The sequence below is a fragment of the Pocillopora verrucosa genome, chromosome 9 (assembly GCF_036669915.1).
Source record: "Pocillopora verrucosa isolate sample1 chromosome 9, ASM3666991v2, whole genome shotgun sequence".
Classification (NCBI taxonomy): Eukaryota; Metazoa; Cnidaria; class Anthozoa; order Scleractinia; family Pocilloporidae; genus Pocillopora; species Pocillopora verrucosa.
This window is the reverse complement of record NC_089320.1, coordinates 17,402,911-17,425,286: the sequence shown is the minus strand read 5'-3', so window position 1 is coordinate 17,425,286 and position 22,376 is coordinate 17,402,911. Positions and strand designations below refer to the sequence as shown.

The 22,376-nt window shown below is 36.2% G+C and overlaps 2 protein-coding genes across 2 annotated transcripts; both read left to right on the top strand.

Annotated features, from left to right (window-relative positions):
* The first annotated feature begins 5,183 nt into the window (after window positions 1-5,183).
* On the top strand, window positions 5,184-16,375 carry LOC131778254 (nuclear receptor subfamily 2 group E member 1). The gene is made up of 5 exons (XM_059094653.2): window positions 5,184-5,777; window positions 5,921-6,157; window positions 12,109-12,464; window positions 13,047-13,293; window positions 13,481-16,375. The coding sequence occupies exons 1-5, from the start codon at window positions 5,675-5,677 to the stop codon at window positions 13,720-13,722; spliced, it is 1,185 nt and encodes a 394-aa protein (XP_058950636.2). The 5' UTR covers window positions 5,184-5,674; the 3' UTR covers window positions 13,723-16,375.
* Window positions 16,376-16,921: 546 nt separating this feature from the next.
* On the top strand, window positions 16,922-22,114 carry LOC131778252 (chromatin modification-related protein MEAF6). Its single transcript, XM_059094651.2, has 8 exons — window positions 16,922-17,013; window positions 18,372-18,484; window positions 18,701-18,788; window positions 19,617-19,662; window positions 19,890-19,955; window positions 20,592-20,625; window positions 20,951-21,008; window positions 21,431-22,114. The coding sequence occupies exons 1-8, from the start codon at window positions 16,930-16,932 to the stop codon at window positions 21,446-21,448; spliced, it is 507 nt and encodes a 168-aa protein (XP_058950634.1). The 5' UTR covers window positions 16,922-16,929; the 3' UTR covers window positions 21,449-22,114.
* The last annotated feature ends 262 nt before the right edge of the window (window positions 22,115-22,376 follow it).

The following is a 22,376-nucleotide window of genomic DNA, read 5'->3' as shown; positions in this document are numbered from 1 at the left end:
GAGAAATTTGCCGCCTCTTTAAGAACAGGTAAATAATTTTTATAGAGAGACAATTTACTGGTGGAAGATCGCACAACAAGAACTGAATGTAAAAATGAGAGAAAGAAAGCAATTATAAGCACAAACCGGTGTGACTTAAATGATTTCGAATTAAATCTTCGCAGGTGGATCAAACCCTCGAATAATTAAACAATCTAAGATTCCAAGTATTTACAAAATAATGAATTTGAACAATCCTTGATTTTCAGATTTACGATAACCAACTTGTGAAACGCTATCAGATGGGTGTAGAGGAAAATTGGGTGAGTAAAGTTGATTCTTATAACAGAAGGTCTAAAAACTGATATAGTTACCTGCTTTGTGGCGAAGCTCTTGTTCACCGGATTGCAATAAAATTGCACAGGCGTTAGCTGGGAATAGCACACTTTAGTTTAACTATCCAGCGAAATTTAAGGTCACAATTGTGGGAAAAATCCCACGGTAGATCACCATTTTTCAACCCTCAATTAAAGAGAAAAATTTGTTGGTGAATATCTTTGAAAACAAGGTGATAAAAGGCTAAGAGGTAAATATGATAAACAATTTTTATCCTCCCTCAACCGAGAAAAGTTACTCGTATTGTAGATAAACATATGTAATCTATTATGAACATTTTGTACTTAATGAAAGTTGCACAATTATGGATGCGATAAAGAGAACAGGATTCAGGAGACACAAATACTGTTTTGTCCGTCGCAAAAGGTTAGGTAGAAACATACGCAAGAGAGTTTCTACGCCGATGTTTCCATGCGGTATCGTATGATGTTATTAAATTAGAGGGCTATTAAGTTGGTGATCGAATTTTGGGGAGAAATGCTTAAAAACTAAAAAATTTAAAATCCCCTTGTTACTCAGTAACGGATAAAGAAAACGCTTAGCCAGGTGAAGTGACCGGCTGAACTAAATCTCTGATTCGATTGATAAAACTTACTTTCCACGGTAACATGGACATCATGGTGACAGGGATTTTCTCGTCCTTTGCATAGAAATCCCAGCAGCTTTATAAAGGGTTTACAGAGCGCCATCCACCTGATGTAGTAGTGTAATCAATGAAATATTTTTTTGAATACTCTCGGCCTACATGAGACATTTTTCTGTTAAGTTTCTTATAATTTGAGCTTTTTACGGAGCTAATACCCTCGTTTCTTCTCAACCAGTTTCTTATTTTTCATTCATGCTACATTTCTCCTTCTTTTCGTGATATCAATTAAAAAAATACTGCTTCAGCTTATTCACTCATTTGATCTTTACTAATTTAAACAACAGGAACAAGGAACTTGGAAAACGACCACCACTGAGACTGAGAGACATCCGTTGGAAGATATCGGAGTTTGTTATACTGATAAGTGTAGTCGATTGATTTAGGCGCTGGAAAATTTCACTGTCGTATTGCGGTTACATAAGTTTCCTTCCCCTTCTTGCCTCAGGCCAAAGGTTTCCTTTATTACGGGAGATCAAGTCCTCTGTTAAGATTCTTTCTTAGAGTTATTATAGATGGACTGAATGGTTAGTCTGAATGACTGAGGCTTCAGTGTAACATTTCACAGTCTCGTTTTGTAACCGAGTCTTCAGTGTAGCATTTCACGGCGCCAGTCTTGTTTTGTAACCGAGTCTTCAGTGTAGCATTTCACAGTCTCGTTTTGTAAACTATTAGTTGCCTTTCAGCCAAGACCCAAAGCTACTCCATTATCAATGAGAAATAAGAAGAAGGAGTCTCATGAACAAATTATCATAGAGATTGTATGAGTTAGACGCTCAATACCAAATTCGCAAGAGATGGTGGAACCATCAATTGAGGCGACCTCTGGTTACGCTCGTCTCTTCGCCTCAAAAACTCTCACGGACCTGTTACCTACACTAAAGTTGAGTTCATCATCTAGAAAGTTCGGCACTGACTTTCTTTTCAGGCGATGTTCATTAGAATTACCTTTTCCATTTCATTTTTTTTTAATATCTCATTCTTTTATTTTCGAGAGACGTTTTCCAGTCATTAGATTGTGAGTGAGTTTTCACAGCTAAAACCAAGTTAGAAAGGAGAAAAGCTATTCAGTGATTTTGACGGTGAAATGCCGGCAGCTTAACTTCTCCACTATAGCTCAACCTAAACTGTAATTTCTTTTTTATTGATTTCCTTTTTCTTTCTTTTTTTTTTTTTCTTTTTTTTTTTTCACTTTTGCTAAAGGAAGCCTTAAAGCAGTGTTATTGAAAGCGGTGCAAATTAAGAAATAGGCCTGACCAACGCGATATTATTCCTCTTTTTTACTGAAAAAAGATAACAATAATCCTTTTCCTTTTTTTCAGCTTCTTTTCGCCTGAAGAAGTAACTAATCATGCAGAAAAAATTTTTTAACAGTATATATATCATAATTAGCACTTTTATAAGAATCTTCAAAACATACCGACCAAAAATTATCAACGGCAGATAAAACATCTTGCTGAACATTTAAAGCATGATTTACTCGCTGTTTGTTATTGCTATTTACCGCAATTACACAGAACCGCTATTTAAACATTATTCACTCTATTTATGTAAACAACATTCTGGAAAGTTAACTTCCTCAGTTAAGTGCTGGAAAAAGGAAATTCAAAACAATGAAACGTTAGACGATACATCCTCCCGATTCGACATGCTTTCAGTGTTTCTTGCTGCAAAAGGCATCAACATTAAAAAAAAAATGTACCTCTACGCTTTTTGGTATCCAAAGGTTAATATTTCTGTAAGGTTGTGCTAAGTTTTATCGTTCCATCGCTACATATATAGATATATCCGCGCAACGTTAAAAAAACTGTCCCACCCAAATATATACCCTCGGGCAAAACTTTACACCAACCTTCAGGAGATGAATTTACAACGTACGAAAATGGGTTTTTAAGGCCTAAATTGAATCTTTCAAAATCATTTGAACATTTAGTTCCCCTAATCAGAATAGAAAATGTTGTCAATTGGGTTAATAGTGTGGAGCGATACGGAATACTTCAGCAGTATTTTTTCTTTCTCTTCGAAACTGGTCTCGGTATCAATTTTCTTTATCAATCACCTGTTAACTTTGGCTTTTAGAGCCAGAACTCAGAAGTCTCTGTGTCCTAAAATCTCTCACAGGTTAGTGAAAAAATATAAAAAAAAAAAGAAAGTTTTCATTTAAGTCCATGATATTCTAAAACCAATGAACAAAGGGAAGTCTCCCTGACTCGGATTCAAACTTTAGTCAGATTTAAAAAATAACTGACTCGATTTTATTGACCTATCGTTAATCCAGTGTGATACCTTAAACTGGCTTCAAAACGTTCTATTACTATTAATAATAACTTGGGTAAAAATATCGGTGGTAATTGTTTAGAAATTTCAATGTAGTTTCTTAAGGAATATTTTCCTGAGTCTGAGCGGAACTTTTTAGTAACGGTTGCGAAACAGAACTCACGTTATTTCTGCAAACCCTTCCAGACGTTTCAGACAAAAACAGCTCTCAAATTGAATATTCTTTGCCAAAACCACAACATAGCTTAGCATAACCCCTTTATGAGATAAAAAGCAAAATAGACATATTCAAAACACAACCAAAAGGTATCCTGGCTGTTGGAGTCTACTTTTCCAGTAATGTTCCTTCCGATTTACTTGTAATTGAATAGCTGAGGTCGATTTGGTAATAAAACTGACATTAATGAAGCGCTGGAACGGAACGTACTGTATACCCGCTGCCGGGCTTTAGGCGAAACTAGATTGGATGTATCCGTACTTTTCGTTTTTACATCTGATTTGATATTACTGAATCAGTTACCCCCATGCGTTTTTAAAACGGGGCGACAGCAGAACAATTTGCAAGTGTTTCGCGGTTTTATCTTGCTTTCTTTCTTTGCTGTTTGGCTTAAGTTCAGAGATTAAAAGAATTAACACGAAGTAATCATCTTAAAAGACCGCAGGACAGAAACCAATTCTGCAAACGAGCCAAAGGCAATTTTGATCAGAATGCGAAGAGGCACTTTGGTAATGATTTTTTTTTACTTCTTTTGTATTTTTTTGAGGCATATTTTCATTTGCTGTCTCTTTCTCCTGATGTTTTATTGCAGTAAATATTTACACAAGATAAGTCAAGGTGAAATGTACATAAAATAATGCTAAAGGCACTTCAGAGACTATTCACTGCTAATGAAATAAATCACTTATCACCCGCCAGCTTTTATGTTTCACATTTTGACTTGGCGCGAAGCAGATATCACCCAAGTACAAGTTGAAAAACAACTTTTGTGTGAGAGCATGTGATTTTTCAGCTTCTTCTATGAAGAAAACTCAGGGTCAGAAAAACGGAACATTAAAGTACTTTTAGGGAGGAATAACATCCGTTTTAATTCCGTGCATTCACATCAAATGATTGTGCTTTAATTTACAACTTTTTTCGGTATGCTTTCCGTCTGCTTAAGTGATAATTACAACCACGCGCTGAATTATTTGCCATTGCTAATTGCTGTACACAGAACAATGGAAAAACTATAAACGATTTAATTTAGGATAAAACGAATTCAGCAACGAAGGAAGATAGTTAAATTTTACGGTCGATCGGCGCTACGGGAGAGAACATTGAAATGGACAGAAGGCGACTTTGAATGGGTTCCGGAGCTACAGTGAGTGAGCTTACTTCAGCTGCAAGAAGCGAAGACTCAAACAACAAACTTTTGAAATTTTCTTTTTTCCTACTATAATTATAATTCTATAGCCAGGTGGCCAGCGGTGATAAAGACAGGTGACATCTAACGATTCTTGTTTTATTGACAGCTGGGTGGAATGGCGAAAAAGAGAAAGAATAAAAAGCCATTAATCGGCAACCAACAAACTCCTATTTCATATTCTTTGAAAACCCACGTGTCAGTCACAACCAAGCTTCGAATGTGATTGGCTTGTTGAACTAAGCTAAGTGTCCGGCACAACCCTTTGAAATGGCTTCATTCTTTTTAAGTTTGGAAAGCCGGTTATTTTCTTTCAAATCTGAACTGCTTTTTAGCGCCGCTTCGTCCAAGAGTCAAGTTAATTGTCATTCGCTAATTCTCCAAAAAAAAATTTCCCCACCACAACCTTGAAAAAACAAGGAGGAGAAAAAATAAGTTATGCCAGTCTGGCTGGTTGTTATCGCTGATTAAATACTTTCAAATGATTGAAAAATTGATATTTTAGGGTGACGTTTTTCTAAATAATTCAGTTTGTATTCGTCCGCTAAATATTTTATATAACAACGCATCAAACAGTGTTATGAAAGTCACGTCAAAGTTAAGTGCATAGGGTTTTGTGCGCGAAATGTAACTTTCCTAAGTCAGCGACGTTCAGATTGTGTCGATATCGCTTCTCTGATGTCGAATAGTTCATGTAGTTTTAAAAAATGAATAATGTCTGTTTATTTCCCGGAGGTATTCCACGCATCTCCCCAAACACCGACTTACAATGGGCGTGAATTTCTCCACGAATCAGGCACAATCAACACAGTGTTTGTTGTTTCGTGAGAAATATAAAATGAAACAGTAATGGGCTGCCCTCGGCCAATCAGAGACGCGCTTCAACTAAAGCTTTCTGACATTTGCTATTAATCTGGCCTCTCGCAGAAAGGTGCACAATTCTTCTAAAACGTCGTCAACTAGCCAAGCAAATCGGATGTGGACCAAGAACAACGACACGACATTTACACTCGGCATGAATACTGATCCTCATCTAGAAGACATGGAAATTGACAAGAACGACAAATCGAAACCTAACGGTAAATTATATTCGCTTTCTTTTTTCTTGGAGAAGAAGTTTTCGGCGCCTTCCTTGCAGTGTTTTGTGTCTAAGACTTGGTTCCCTAACTTTTCAGCGGAAACATTTCTTTATTCACTTTCGATTTTCATTTGATCCTTCAAGGACGTCTGTTAGATATTCCCTGCAAAGTGTGCGGTGATCGATCCTCGGGAAAGCATTACGGAATTTACGCATGCGACGGATGCAGTGGATTTTTCAAGAGAAGCATTCGAAGGAACCGTTCCTATACTTGCAGAGCGACAAACGGGAAGGGAAACTGCCCCGTGGACAAAATCCATAGAAACCAGTGTCGTTCCTGCCGTTTGAAAAAGTGCTTCGAAGTCACCATGAACAAAGATGGTAAGCAGATTCATTCTTTACGGTTAATTACTATGGGCGTTGCGTAGGGAAATTATTTTAAGCCTTGCACTGTAAGCACGAACGGACATTAGGGTGGATGCGTTCACTTTGAGTTCCTCGCAAGCGATATCACCTCACTTGCCGGCATTGTTAGCTTTATTTATTAATAAGGTACATACGAACTTCGGATTTCAACTAAATTTAACATGGTCCTTAAATACGTATATTTACATTTCTCCTATTAACACCCTCTAAAACAAGCAAGGTCGATCGTTTAATCGTTAATCGCATTCTCCAAGATCTCGTTATTTAATCTGGTTGACTTTCAGTTCGCGTAAAGAATGGAGGCCTGAATACGATACCGCGCAGACCTTGAAGAACCAACCTTCCTCGAATTATTTCGGTTTATAACGATAACATTCTAATTTCAAGCACATTACTCATTAAATGCATGGGTTGTTTTATGAAATAAGCACTTTCCAAACCGGATCTTGAGAAGGATAAATTGAAACACTCTCATTTTTTTCCTCGATCTTTCAAAGCAGTTGAGCCGAAAAAAAATAATAATTACAGAGTAGAATTCGAAGCGAACTCTGCGGTTCTCTTTTGTTTTCAGTCTCTTTCAGATAAAATCAATTTCGCCAAAGCATTACTTTGTAAATGGATGGTCTTCCCTTTGTCCGCAAGCGTAGAGCTAAACGGAGCATTATAATAAAATTACGCTAAAATACCTTTTTTCTCTATTGAACGTAAAGAATTAGTGATTGATTTTCGAGCCAAACTTTTAACTTGAGGCACAGTTGTCATAGTCTTGAAGTAGAAGTCATTTAAAAGTCATTTTGCAGGCGGTTCCTTTTAATTCCAGATATAAATACCGTTTTGTTTTTAGCAATGAAAAAACGTTTGGCAATGGAAAAATCAGTTTCTTAACCTCTTCTTCACTTTAATTTTCATGGCAGTGGATGTTTTAAAAAAACTTTATGAAATAAATTGAAAAATATCCCTCGAGCGAAACGACGCAAGAAAGTTTTCCTTCCCTTTTTTAAGTATTAAATACCGCGGTCTTTGAGATTCGTCGGGAATTTGGTCCATAGACAGACGTGTAAAATAATTCTTTAACCTTAAAAAGTTGGGAAATAGATTTCAAAAAAGGTCATGAATCGATTTTCTCTTGTATCCAATCAAAACATCTTTTAACCTAAATTTAAGCGAGTTTTTTAATGACACAAAATAAGCTAGATTCCATGGGCACATAGCTCATTTGTTTCAGGATTTAGAATAATCCTTGAATCATTTACATATGCAGTTAGTATGCCTTTCCTTTTTTTTCCTGGAAATTGGAAATCTTACCAAGCTTTGACACTGAATGAAATGAAATTTAAATTTCTTTACACTCTTTGAAAAAAGGAAAATGCACAGTTTCCTTTCGACAGGAAGGACAACATCAATGAGTTACAATAAGTTCATTAGTTGGAAAAATCGTAAAAGAACGTGTAATTAACGCCAGAAAGCCACAGGAAAATTGCACGCTTTTCAACTTCTGAGCTTTTCCGCTCAACAAAAGCTTAGGATGAAATGAAGGCTTCTGCGCGGATTTTCAATTGCTTTTAAGAGCCGTCGAGAAAAAGAAAACTGATTCGGTTCAAAAATGGGCCCAAGCACACCACATGAGTTTAGAAGCCATAAATACGTTCCAAGCGTTTAAACTTATTTAAAATATAGGAAATCCTTTTCTTTATCACGATGGACATTCACTGCGTTCGGTCAATGAACGTTTGATATAGCCGAAAAGGAAAGCGTTTTTTTGCAAAAGGGTATTCGATCGAGATGTCTTAATGAAGATTTCAGAGGACTGTTTTTTTTCTTCGAGGCAAAACACCAGGAATTAACTTTTATTCATCTTGTTATTTCTGATTTTATAAAAATTAAAACCAGAAACTATTTCCGAACCCTCGAAGTTTTATCGAATTTTATTGGTTCATATTTAGCGTAGAACGTGTCTATAGTATTTAAATCGATTTTAAACATGTCGGCTTACGTTTGTTGGTTTTTAATGAAAACTGAAACAAGCTCTGGATGAGTCTAAGTTCACATAAGATTACATGAAGTTAATCTTAAATATTTTGCACCTTTCTAAATTGCCACGCGCTAACGCAGAGCTCAACAAATATACAGGTTATCAAGAAACAATTTACTCATGGCGAAGCAATCGCTCGACCAAAATAAGGATTTTTTGTTTATAGGTTTAAAATCATATTTCATCAAAATTGCAACGTTGTAACAATTTTCGTGAGGATTGCCTGCTTTGTTTCTCAATGCCTGAGACACCCAAATCAAAGATAACTATCATATGAGGGGAAAAGAGCGTTTTGCGGAGAAGTAAAGCAACAACGTTAGCTGAGATCGTTTTTGATCGGCCGGGTCTACTTAACTCCTCGGATATAATATCCCTCTTTTTTTAAGTTAGAATTCCGGAATACACCCAAATGCTGATCTAAGCATTTTGCTCAAGGAGAGTAGACCCCTGGTGAGGACAGCGGAACGTTTTGCTCGTTTTCACGTTTTCAGTCAAGAGACGAAGGAATCGATAAGGTCTCAGCGTGAAGATATCGTTGTTATCTTTCGTCCCTCATGTAGCAATTCGCTATGTGAAGACATTTCGTTGGTTCCGAGAGTTTTGTTTTCTAGACTTGGTCAAGTCTGTAATTAGCATTTAAATTGTCTCTAAGAAATCTACTTTTTCTTCTTATTTCTTCTCTGAGAGAAGTCTCAGTTCTTACGTCAAGAACGTTTTCAAAGAAAATAGTCATGCCACGAGCTGTTCCTGAATTATCTTTCATAGCAACAGTCGTATACATACAAGAGCTATGCGAGTTACTTCAGACATTGAATTTTAATCGAGGTTTTCTTTGTTTTGGTTTCTAAGTTTCATCGGTGAGACTCCCACGGCGAGGATCTGCGAAATTCCGTTGCTTAAAGGGAGATAATTCAAATTGCGGCGAGACAGAAATATTTATTAGATCATGGAAAAAACGGCTCAGAAAGGTCGGGAGGCAATTTAGCTTGGACACGTCGTTTCTTGATGAGTGAACGTTTAGGCTCGTGGCTAACAGAACAGATCAAAAAGTTAAGAAGCGATGAAAGTAAAGAAGTAGACGAAAGAGTGTTCATAAAGTTTGGCTCACAATACTCCCCAATACGATTGTTGGGTAGATCTGTTCAAGAATGGGGTTCACGCACTAATTCAGTCAGCTCTTTTCTGCGAAAATACTGATTTACGTCGGGTTTGCCTGTTTTTCGGGCTTTAGTATTTATGAAAAGTGTTTGCGCTGACAGCAATCGAGGTGTCTTCTAATAGAAAATGATGAATAACTTTTGGTATGAATTTCTATCAATTAGCTGTTAAGAGGGAAAAAAAAGACTTTCTCTCCATCCTTACTTGACAATGTGTTAACGACATACTCAACTTGCAAACGTGAAAATTTCATTATCACTTTTAGTAGGCGTCAAATTAAATTGACGCTTCCAATGAAAAGTCGAAGAGGACAAAAATACCCCTTGGTATTGATCTATCGAGTTTCGACCCACCGAGTTTCAATTAAGATATCAACAGGGATGAAAAGTATCTGCACACTTCGAGGAACTCGATGGAACTAATTTAGCTATTGTTGGACAGAAAACGGAAAGTATTTTGATTTCATCTGTCCCTTAAATAATTAATCTAATCAAGGTTTTCAGGCTCCGCTATCAGGAGATCAATAGTACATATACTATACAAAGTTTTTACCCATTAAAAATCCATTACCAATTTGAATTCAATCAGGTTTAGTTGTTTGACTACGCGTACTTAATTTAACAAGCGTTTCTGGTGCTGAAATCTTAGTTTTTCCTTAAAGGAGTTCTTTGTTGCGACTGAAGAAAACAAGTTTTTTGTGTAGTCTCCTTTTTCCTTTTTGTTATTTTATTCAAACTTCTCTGACTTATGGCACATTGTTCAAGACAAACTTCTATGGAAACGTTAAAACGACATCATCTTCCTGACTATCTTGCTAACTTCGATTAAGGACTTTCAGACAACTGAAACATTTTCTAACTGAAGTCACCCACTTCTGGCGAAAAAAAATCTCGCTATATCAGCAATTTTGATTCAATGCATCCTTAATAAATTACATTTTTAGAAATACGCATGATGTTTAATCGAAACAGATAACTGATAAAAAGAAAACCTTCAGTGCTCTCGCACACCACTTAAGTCGCGTTAAATGGATTCTTTTCGTTCGTTTATCAGAAATCAGCCTTTGAAAAACAAAGCACTAAAGCTGGCGATAATCACTTTCAAGAGGCGATAATTAAAGTAACAGTTTTCACAGAATTATCGGCAGGGAGTCAACATGACATTAATAATTCAAACTGGCTCAATATACTTCGCAGCAGTGAGTTCTCTCAGGCTGAAGATCAAACCGTCTTAGAAAAACAAAACAACCTGTTAAGCACCTGCGCTCAGCTTTTGAACAGAAACTTGTTGAGAAGAGAGTGAATTTAAGTAAAATATCACTTTGTCAAAGACTCGTTGAGCTAGAAAGCCATTCGACCACAGGAATACACATACCATGCTTCTTATACCATTCTTCTTCATTTCTTTGTATCGAACCGCTGAATATTCTCGTCGAATCGGTGGTTTCAAAACATCCAAATTAATTAAGATTTTATTGAAGTCTGTGCTTTGATTGCAAACGCAGTCGTATTCTAATGACAAATATTACTTTTATAACGAACTTGATTATTATCGACAGGTCTTTGACGTTGTGCGGGTGGGTGTCATATCTTCGAATGTAGATTCTTTGCTTTGGGTTGGGTTAGTTGTGAGTTTAGTAATATGTCTTTATCACAACTTACAAACATCTTCTAATTGCGCGTAATTTTCTTGTATTTCCCTCGTTGTTCTTGATTATCACCTCTGATTTGATTTATCGTGGTGATATGACCTCCCTAATTGACAGAAATATGAATATTTAATGATAATTCTTAGGGCACGTGGAAGATCTAAAGAAGTGATAAAGAAAATTTCATAACAAGGATAGCACACGCTGTTTTGGCTCGTGGACACCTCATTTGTGTTTGAATAAGGCATTATAATCTTTTTTTGACTATTATTAAGTTCATTTCATTTTATTACCAACTGATCTTGATTGATCTTGACGGTTTTGCCGAAGGCTCGTTTTTGTATTGAGACTGGTTTGTTCTTAAGGCAATTATGATTGTTTGTACTACTTTATGTATCGCACCACCGGTTAAATCTGCAAAGAAGAGTCTCTCACACTTTCAATTTTTCATAATTTCCAATTCAAGTACTGTTCAAATAAAAAAATACAAAATAAAACGTCGCAAAAAAAAGCAGGTAAATAAGTACGATGACGATACGACAGTGGCACTAACAGTTTCCTTCGACCACGCTCTTTGCGTAAAAAACTGCTCTTCTTTGTAGGAAATTTAAAAGACGGCAACATCAGCTTCACCGGAATAAATTTAACTCAGCTTCGGAAACTGTCGCCAACTTTGGGCGACACACCATCTAGGTTGTCTTCTGATTGGTATATAGTTTTTCTTTTCTTTTCTTTTCTTTTCTTTTCTTTTCTTTTCTTTTCTTTTCTTTTCTTTTCTTTTTTCTTTTTTTTTTCCTATTTCAACTCATTCAGTCTCCTTTCCTGTCACAGCTTATCACTCGTCTTGATTCTTCCCGTTGGATAAAAAAAATTTAATCTCGATTGCTTTCGTTCTCTAAAATTTCACGGTATTTTTTAAAATTTAATACTAAGAGTAAACCGAAAAAAAAAGTGAATTGGATGATTTTCTTCGAGAAAATTCCACCGAGAAAACGAGTGCGCTAATAATGACATCCGGGATTTAAGGCGTGCCTCAGGTGACCACTGATGTCCTTTTAATCCGTACAGCTGTCCAGCACGAGCGTGGACCCCGAAGCTCCACCCTCCGGAAGCAAAAGATGCTAAAAGAGGCCCAGGACAGAATGGATGGCGCTACTACTACAGCGCATGTGCAGCACAATACAAGCGGCTTCATCAATACCCTTCTAGCTGCAGAAACTTGCATGGAAGGCTGTCAAGTACCGGCCAACGACTTTGATCTTGGCTTGGAATTTAAACCAATCAGATTTCAGTCGGATTTTTCGGTGTCTATGTACTATTCCAATCCCGAAGCTGTATGTGAGGCTGCCGCTAAGCTGCTGTTTATGTCTGTAAAGTGGGCCAGAAATATTCCTTCATTCATGAGTTTACCTTTTAGAGATCAGGTAAGAGAACGATAACAAGCTGTTTCTTGTTAAAAGCGAATTTTTTTGAACCGTTGATAAGTTTTTCGTAGTCTATACTAAACGTTGTCACTTCAATTAAAATTTCAATTGAAACCCCTTGCCTCTCTAAGTTAGGTGTTAGATAAAGAGACTCTTGTTTAACTGGATCCAATCCAGGTTATATTGCGCTAACATTTGTCAAACAAGAGGAGAGCTAGTCTTATAACATTTTTCTTCAGAAGACGCCATAGTTTAATCGCCTATAGCCGATTCAAACCACATCGGCTATGGTGATCCCGCTGTAGTTGATACCGCATAGCTTTTCAAGGGAAACATAATTCCTAACTCCTTAATCCTTAATTTACTGTTATCATGCATAGAGTATTTTTTTCAATGAAACAAACGAGAAAATAAGCTATCATAAATAAAATCTTTTAAGTCAAAATAAAAATTGTTGTTTTTGTTGTTATTTGTTGATGGCGCAAAACCATAATGCAGAACAACTTACCAAATGAAATCAAGAAACGATTTACTAAAGAAAGAAATGTCTTAACTCATGATGGTGCAAATATTTTTCCTAAGGTTATTCTACTTGAGGAGGGTTGGCGCGAATTGTTTTTGCTTGGTGCAAGTCAGTGGTCCATGCCTTTGGAAATTGCACCAATTTTGTCTGCGGCAGGAATGCACGTAGACAACACGCCTCCCGAGACTATTGTGGATGTCATGGCAACCGTACGCCTAATCCAAGAAACAGTCAACAAATTCAAGGCTGCAAATGTTGATTCTACCGAATATGCATGTCTGAAGGCTATAGTACTGTTTAAGCCGAGTAAGTGAACACGTGCTTGTTCAAAACAAGATTCTCTGTCAACTTAATTGAGACAATTTTCAAACATGGCACTAGAATTCGAAGTAGAAAAAGGTAGTTATGTATAGGGGCAGGGGGATCTGAAAAAGGAACTGTTTCCCTTTCCTACAATCAATCCCTGATAATCGACATGCTATTAATCTTTCAGCTGCATGCGGGCTCAAGGACCCGGAACAAGTGGAGTCCACTCAAGACCAGGCGCAACTCATGCTTGGCGAATATGTTCGTGCCCAATGCCCTACTCAACTGGCCCGGTTTGGTCGCCTTCTCCTTCTCCTGCCAACCTTAAGACGAATCAGTGCAAAAGAAATCGAGGAGCTATTCTTTAAAAAGACGATTGGAACTGTTCCCATAGAAAGATTGTTGAGTGATATGTTTAAAAATGAGTAAGGCATGATCAAGGTAGTCGGTGAATTTCAAATTTTATATCGAGTTCAATTCAATATCCTGACATCCATGACACATTATTATCTTTTCATTTTTGGTGCATATTCATGATATTAAGGGCTTGTGTTGAGGAGTTCCTCTCAGAGACTAATGGAAAAGGAAAATTAAGAGGTTGAATTTAATATATACATCTTTGGCACAAGATTTGTTTGCTGTGAAAAGATGAAAAGGTTGATTTTCTGCTGACGAAAGAGAATCATTTAATTTTGTTAGAAACGAAACAGTTGCAGCCAAACAGAGCACTTTTCCACTGAGTGTCGTAAAGCCAGATTCAAAGTAATGACAAGATTCAGTCAGAGCGGGAAAATATCGCTAGGAACTGGTGAGAAATCAAAATAGAAACCAACGAACTGCCTGTGTCGCCGGGGACGGAAAATGCGATTAAGCTCGTCATGTTTTATTTCAATTTGCGCTTGATTGGTTACAAGGTGGCATTTTTTTTCTCTTTTTTCTTCTTCTTTTTTTTTTCTTTTTTTACCAACCAATACGTAAGACACAAAAATCAGACGCAATCGTGAATGACTATCGGCACTCAGTTGAAAACTGCTCTGTACGTAAAGTTTGCTCTGATTCATCCTGATAGTGGGAGTTGTCGTTGCTGTACATGTGCTGCCTCATTTAGAGTCTTTTTCCTACTTAAAACGCAAGGGAAGTAATTTATTCACTTACGTTACTCAACTGGGTTTCTTCCCCTCGTTTCCTCAACGTCTGTCTCCTTATGGACGCGAGCTTTTCAATTTATGGTATCTAACAAAGTAACTTTCATGTAATCAAAAACCACTAAAATTAATGGCGGCAATGTTAATGTAATTAGTGCCACTAGTATTTATATTGGTATGTCTGACTCAAATATTTGCACTTGATGTATGTATGAGCTGATTCCAGGTAGCATATCCGGCACAGTGATATATTACGCTTGGAACAGGCTGAGGTGTGATCAGGTTGAATTAACCATACTCGTCCACGCAATGACTTTTCACCACAGTGGGAAGTCTGGCCTCAGTCAATCGGATCGGCGCAGTCCCGTAAAACGCGGGAAAACAAGGTCACATGCGGATTGGTTGATATTTGCACGAATGCCAGCTATGGGTGGCTGGAAACCACGCAAAGTCTTTCTTTGGAATGAGCTTAGTGTCAGCTTAGAAATTTAAGACCGAAAAGTGAAAAATGTTTGTTTCTTTTGATGTTTCCTTCTTCCTCTTGCATTCGTGCGCATTATATATTCAATGACGGCACTTTGTGCTTGCTGAACTATGGGATTTTTTTTCTATTTAAATCAAAATGTATTTAAAAAGTGAAACGGAGATTTAGCTAAAAAAGCATTGCAAATAATAAGAATATTTAAGCAAAAGAGAGCTAGTTTTGTTGCAAAAAGAAATTTTCGTATCTGTGTAAAACTGTGAGAAAGAAGAGGAAATGTTCTGCTTGTGTAGATAAACTTAAAAGTATTGTGGGGCAAATCAATTCTACAGTAAAGTGTACATGTACGGATTCAGCATTAACACTCTAACGTTTGGCTTTATAACAAAACAGGTGATAACAATTGTAGATAAGAGCCCTAGTAGTCGTCTTTATAGACAACAATTTTCATTATATCAAATCCTTTTACTTTGGTTTATATAATCTGGCAAGAATCAACTCTGCGGACACGGCTTTTCAATGCGTAATAAAGGGCTAAACAAAATCAAGTTAGCTTCGTGACTTTATGTGTGCTAATGAAGGAACTTTCCTCTTGTTGCGTCTTAGGGAATTAAAAAATACTATATATTCTCAAGGAAAATTGCCAAGTAATGTATGTGTAAATGCATTTGAGTATATTACGAGCATTAAACGTTGCTGTTTCACAGACGCATTTTGCAGTTATGATCAAAACAGTTCGTGGGAAAAAGTTCTTGATCGACTTTTCTTTTTCCATTGAAAGGGAATATCATTTTTTCCTGCTCTACATTGCATCCGATTTTATAGCTTATAATAATATCACTCTAGGATCTTGCAGTATCTCATAATGGAACACGAAGCATGACACTGCTTCTGCTTAAGATCTGCGGCTGAGATTTTCCTACCTTATGTCAACCTGGCGAGTCAATTCCATGTTGTTGTCATATCATTAAAGTACCTCTGCTTGCGCTTTTTCGAGACTTAACAACTCATAGAAAAATTAGGTATGAGAATTATCTCCTGCCAAATGCATTGACAAATGAAACAGAAATGTTCATCTGGACGTAGGAAATTATTATAACTTGTTATGATTCCTTATGAGTTTCTGCATCGTACTTCTTGCAGTATCAGTGTGTAACAGCTTCACGGCTATGGCCTTTTTTTCATTTTCAATAAAACCTGAGTGGGCCAGACCTTTTCTTTAACAAACTTGGCAGAAATAATTTTCGCCCCTTTTAAATATGCTAATGATATTTAACAGGAATTTAAGATGACTATTACTATGATTGATCCAAATTGTTGCCTGTTCGCATTTGAATCGCTGGAATCAAAAAACAGGATAACTTTAACATTATTAAGACTCGTTATCTTGTGATAATGGGAAATTATAGTTCGGTTGTACAAAATCTTTGAGCTGCTGCTGAGGGGGTTTGCCATATTTTTTAGCCAATTTTGATATGTAAAATAAAGACAAGCTTTGAAAAGTGTCTTACGTCTTTTTCGTTTTTGCAGGTTTACTTAGTTTAAGTGTCACAAAAAATGGGTGGGTAACCGTAAAAATACCCTTAAAACAGTATCTCCACCAAGCAAAGCACTAAGCCCTAGGCAAAGCATCCCTTCTACACCAGATGCCTGAATTACGAAACTTACCCAGAACACCCTACCCATTACACCTTACCCATAACACTTTACCCATAACATCCTAGTGAAAAATTTCGTGATGCGACGAAGCGCACCAAGTAAGAAAGTACTCTATACGACTAAGGGCGCCTAGTTTGACCAAAGCGGGTTAATTACACCTACCATACGACACAATTTATTGCGTAAGTTTTTTGGTCAATACCATGTATATATCAGAAAAAGCGGAAATTCTAGACCTTGTAGGCGAAAAACCAATCTCTAATTTAGTACGTAGTGAAATCCTCGAGAACCCTCGCGCCAAAAGTGTTTACCCATGAGGCCTTGCGATGTGACCATCCGGGAGAGTTGGAAATGCAAGACAAAATGGCGGCGCCGAAGGTTACAGATACGAGAACAGAATTAGCCGAACTAATCAAGAAAAGGGCAGAGATCGCTGTAAGTTTTTATCAAATCGTCATTATTTTTATAAAAGTTGAATCGAAGGGGTTAATTTGGGAGTATGGTCACCGTTTTTTACTATGATTTTTACGAAAATTGTTGCGTGTATTTTGATGACGTCAGCCAAACAGGGCGCCAAAATCAACCCCTTTCATGGTTAATTGGTGGTCAAACGTGCTCTCTAGTTATTAGTTGTTAGTTATTATTTAACGTGAAAAAGTAGTGGTTTTCCTTTAAGGAATATTTCAATACAATTCTGTGGTCCCATGTTATATTGCATTTTTGGCCAGTATGGAGGAGATTTGCAATCTTGATCAGTACAGATTGGGATCTTTTGTGGACTCCTCCTCAAAGGAGAAACCTGAATAAAATTTTTTTGAATATAATTAAGGAAGAACATGACTCATTGCACCAAAATAAGTTGCATGCATGATGCATGTGAGTTGCCAAAGATATAAACAGAAAACAGTATAACTAGGATCAAGAAAATTTTGGTTTTATCAACTGAGTTGGTAATCTAAATTGGCCACAGTACTGTGGCCAATTTATGTTATCAACTCAGGTGATAAAACCAAAATTATGTTGTTACACTCCCCCACCAACACAGTACCACAGTTTCTTTTGAAACTCACCCACTTTATAGTTAGATCAGTTTTACTGTGCATGCTAATGCCCCTGTTTCCTTTGCATCATGCATATTGGGATGTTGATATCTCCTTTATAAATTGTGTCTCTGTGTGTTTTTGTTTCACCTGAAGACTGCTGTTGTTTGCCCAACAGAAAGTTTTGACTGAATATCATTCCAAAATGCTAAGCTCAGTCTATATCACATCAATTACCTAGTTGATTCTCAACAAGGAGTTGATTAAATTACTGAAGAAACTTTTGAAAAGCTTATTTTCCATACTGTTTTCAGTGTCTATTTGCACCATGTGTACATTCAAATCAAATTCTGGTGTGAAAGATGATTTGCTTTGGGATGTAAATAAAGGGTTATATATGAAGTGCCTAGGTCAGTCTTGTTTATTCACATTGTCAAATAAACAATTGATCACTTATCTGATCCACACAACATGACAAAGGTGAAGGAACATTGGTAGAATTATTATGTCACATTTATCATCTTTTATGTTGTTCCCTTGTCATTTTGTTACACATGTGAATCAGGTTGTATTGACTTAAAATACAATTCATAATAAATAGTTTTTCTGTTATATTTACAGCAAGAAATCCATATGGATTCCCCTGATACAATGTAAAATATGGAATGGAAATGCTGGATTCTCCTTTCTCCTTACACATACAGGGAAATTAATAAAGACTGACTGTCTATTCATGCCATAATTTTTTTTCAGGAAAGCCTAGCCAATCTAGAGCGCCAGATATATGCATTTGAAGGAAGTTATTTAGAAGACACACAGCTGTATGGGAACATAATCAGGGGATGGGACAGACTTTTGACTAATAAGTAAGTTAAGTGAACTTTTTCCTCATTAGCTTGAAGTTCTATGTAATCAGTTAAAGTTGCTTAAAGCAATTTATAAAGTACATGTAGATCAGCACACTGATGGTTAACCACATTGTTCTTTCCAACAATTCGCCTGGAGGACATATGTGATGTGTGTGTAGTTGTTTGGATTTGACCTGATCAATGTTTGTGGGTTTTTTTTTCTTTAATTTGTAGAACAACCAATACAAAAGTTGAAAGAAGAAACAGAAAATTTAAAGATGCTGAACGGCTCTTCTCCAAATCATCCATAACATCTCATGCAGTAAGCTTGCTATTAATATTTTACAGCTTCTTTTAGAGTTACTTTTTCGTCCTTGTTTATGATGTATGAATTGATGTTTTGCACTTAAATTTTGATATTATGTTGATCAGTTACACGGGAACTCAAATTGAAAAACCTGCTGGAAGAAGCACTAAAAGTAAACCAAAATGCTTGAAATTTTGTTGATAAATCTAATCTCCCCAACTAGCTTGTTGGATTGTAACAAATCAAATTCAATCACAAAAAAAATCAAAACCATCCATTCTGTGCATGTGCATCTCCATCTGGGGTATGGTCATTACCTTCCTCAGCATCATCTTCTTTTATCTACTTGCAAACTTTTATTTTGTGATGAAATATTTGCACTAGAGCTCAATCATAAACAGGGTAAATTTTAATATACAGAGCTAAATTGAAGGGATCAGTGTTACCATACTGTGAAACTCATGATTATTTACAAATTAGACATGTTCACAAGTCAAAACAAATATGATATAATAATATGTACAAAAGATTTTAGTGATGAAACACCTCCAGTTCTAAACATGCTGCACAGTTGTCTCATTACTTATTCACAAAAATTGGGATGGGGAGGAAGTACTCATTGGAGATTAGTTACTTTTTAAAAAAATTTTGACCAAAAGGAGAGGTGTTAATCCACTGAAGGCACTTATTTGAGGGGAGTTGGTTAGTTAAATTAAATATCATGATGTTTCACCTCTTGTCATCAACTTCTAAATGAAGTAAGTAGTTTTACTTACATGTATGTCAGGAGTATGAAATATTATGGTAAAATTTCAATTAGTAACTTCTGTGTTTTCTTGTTAGGCCATAGCAGCTGGTGGTGGCCTTGCTGAACCACTCCCTGAAAAAAGTAAGTTTAATAGTTGTGCTAAATATTTTGTTTATCATTGAAGGTTATAAGAAGCTTAAAGGGAGAAAAAGAGATTTATCCAGACAAACAAGCGAATCTGGTTGTATAACATGATTAATTTTTAGCTTTGTTGTTAATCAGATGACATGCATGTTCAACATCTTGCTATGGCATATACCAATAAAACTAATATTCAAAGACTTTGGATATTTATTATTTTGTTGTAGAGGAACCATCTTCCCATTCAGACCAAATTCATCATCAGCACAGTCACATTGGACGAGTCCACAAAGGTAAAATGCATCTGCCATGCTACTGTGCATCTCATTATTTGTGCAATTTTTTTATTGTAGATAATTTTTCTCCCAGCAAATAGTATGACTACAAAAGAATTGGAAAAAGAAATATTCCCAGTTACAGGGTACTATTACGTTGATAAGTGAACGTGTAATGGTTTGTCTCACAATATAAGAGTCAGGCTAATCAATCCTGTATTGACTGTGATGTTTCAACAGCTATACTGCTAGTCTTTTTTAGGCGATGAGGTGGAAAGTTTAAATGTTGCTATTTATAGCACCTTGGTTTGTTGCTATTGGGCTTGTTGGTTTTGGGCTCAATGCTATTGGTTTGTTTTGGCACACTGTCCTTGCTGCATTTTGATCGGACTATTAGATGTTGTTCCCTAATAGGTTTGCTTTGTTTCTAAGTGGCTGTTTACTATTGTGTTGTTTGGTAACAAAAGTCCACTGACCTTTTTATTTTTGGATTTTGAGTATTAACCCTGATTGTTTTAGAAAATTTAGTCATAGCATTCTACTTTATCTTAGTTTACAACTTTGGATGAAAACAATCAGTTCTCCTTAAAGATAAAGACTAATTTTCCAATATTCTATATTAATGTGGAATCATTTCTTACTCTTTCATTTAAGGCTCCCACAAAAAGAGAAAGCACAAAAGACACAGGTAATATTTATTGTTGAGTTACTCAGAGCCAATTGGCTGTTCAGAAAAATTCCAAGTTACAAGGGAAGTTGAATCTGACTGGAGTGAGCCTGATAGCGCTTTGAAAAACTCAATTTTAACTTAGTAATGTGCATGGTTATGAAGTTGAGGCACATGTAAATAGCAGAATCAGATTTCACATTAAAACTGAGAAGGTACACTAATGACATTAGATGTGATGAGCTCTGAAACCTTTGACAATGACTTTGCTCTAAGTTAAAGTAAAAATCACTTTTTTCAATTTTTATCATTATTTGATTTGACTTTTTCCTATTGTTTTTTCCAGGATTGAGTTAAGAGTGAAAAAAGCTGGCCATAGGTCAAGAGAACCAAGCTTTGGAGAGGTATTAGAACTTAATAATAGACAGAGGGGTATCTTATATTGAAGTATATGTAGGCAGTTGTTACCAAAAAATAGATGGTGGTGTTTGTCAAGTTTGTAAGTTATTTGTATTGTCTCGTCTGTCACCTTTTGAGTTGATCACTGAAGAAGCTGTGGAAAACTTGTGAATTAAAACCAGCAAAGGTTGACGAGGAGAATTTGTTTCACAATCAAGAGCTGCTTTAGTTGGTGATCATCTCCTTTATTCTCATGACTTTCATGTTTGAGTCAGGGGTGATACAGTAAGGAGAAATTAGATGCTCCTGAGTCCCCCACCCTTAAAATTTCTAAGTTGTAGGTATGTTCACGGGCTTACCCGAAAGCAATGTGGGACCATTCTTTTTATTTAAATTGTGATGTTCTTTTCTATTTTGTGTTTTGTAGGATGAACATGAAGATTAAAAGATCCTCCACAATTATTTGTGCATCAGAATGAAATTTTTTGGCAAGAAATTTTCTTGCATGTGAGAAAGATGTTGTAGAGGAGAGAATATGGGCATCTGTGATAGGATAAATTATGAAAGATGGAGAACATGTCACTGAAGCCAAATGCAGTGTTTAAATTTTTCCTTTTTTACTATGCTGACTGATATGCATTCATATGTTACATAGGTTTTTTCCTAACGGTATAACTTACTAATTAGTATCATGAGATGAAAATACCCCCATTAAGATTTTGTTTTTAGAAACAAATAGGTAAACAAATTCTTCAATTTAGTGTTACTAGTGTTATTACTGTCTATCCTTTAGCTACAGAAAGAGTAAGACTGGTTACTTTACCTCATTATATTTCGCATATCTTTAGATTTCGATTTCCTCATATGTTTTGAGAATCTGTTTTTTTTCTAGCCTCGCTAAATGGCAAAATATTAGTATACACATTTCTTTATCATATCTTTTCAACTGTATCATATTGCAACATTGTATATAAGTGTAAGTCTTTTGATCATAAAGAGTAATTATTCCAGCTGTTTCTTTCAGTTTCAGTGGCGTTTGATTTAAGTTAATAGTCATAGTGCTTGCATAATATATATATAACAGAAATAAAGCAAGCTACTTTTAAGTAAATTTCTACGTGTATATAACAGCCTGTGCAGGTGTCCTTGAACTGGCCTTGCCCCTCCCCTCAAAGTATGTTACTAAGATCATGGGCTCATATACTTTGAGCAAAAATACGGCAGAACGGCTTTAGTCATGCTTCCTTAGGTTTGTGACCAAGCTCTCCAAAAAGTCCACCCGCGACCAGTGAAAGAGCTTGCTATTGGGCTCACTTTCTCAAAATTGACTTACTCGACACCATCCTATTCCCCGCCATTTTGGCTTTACCCTT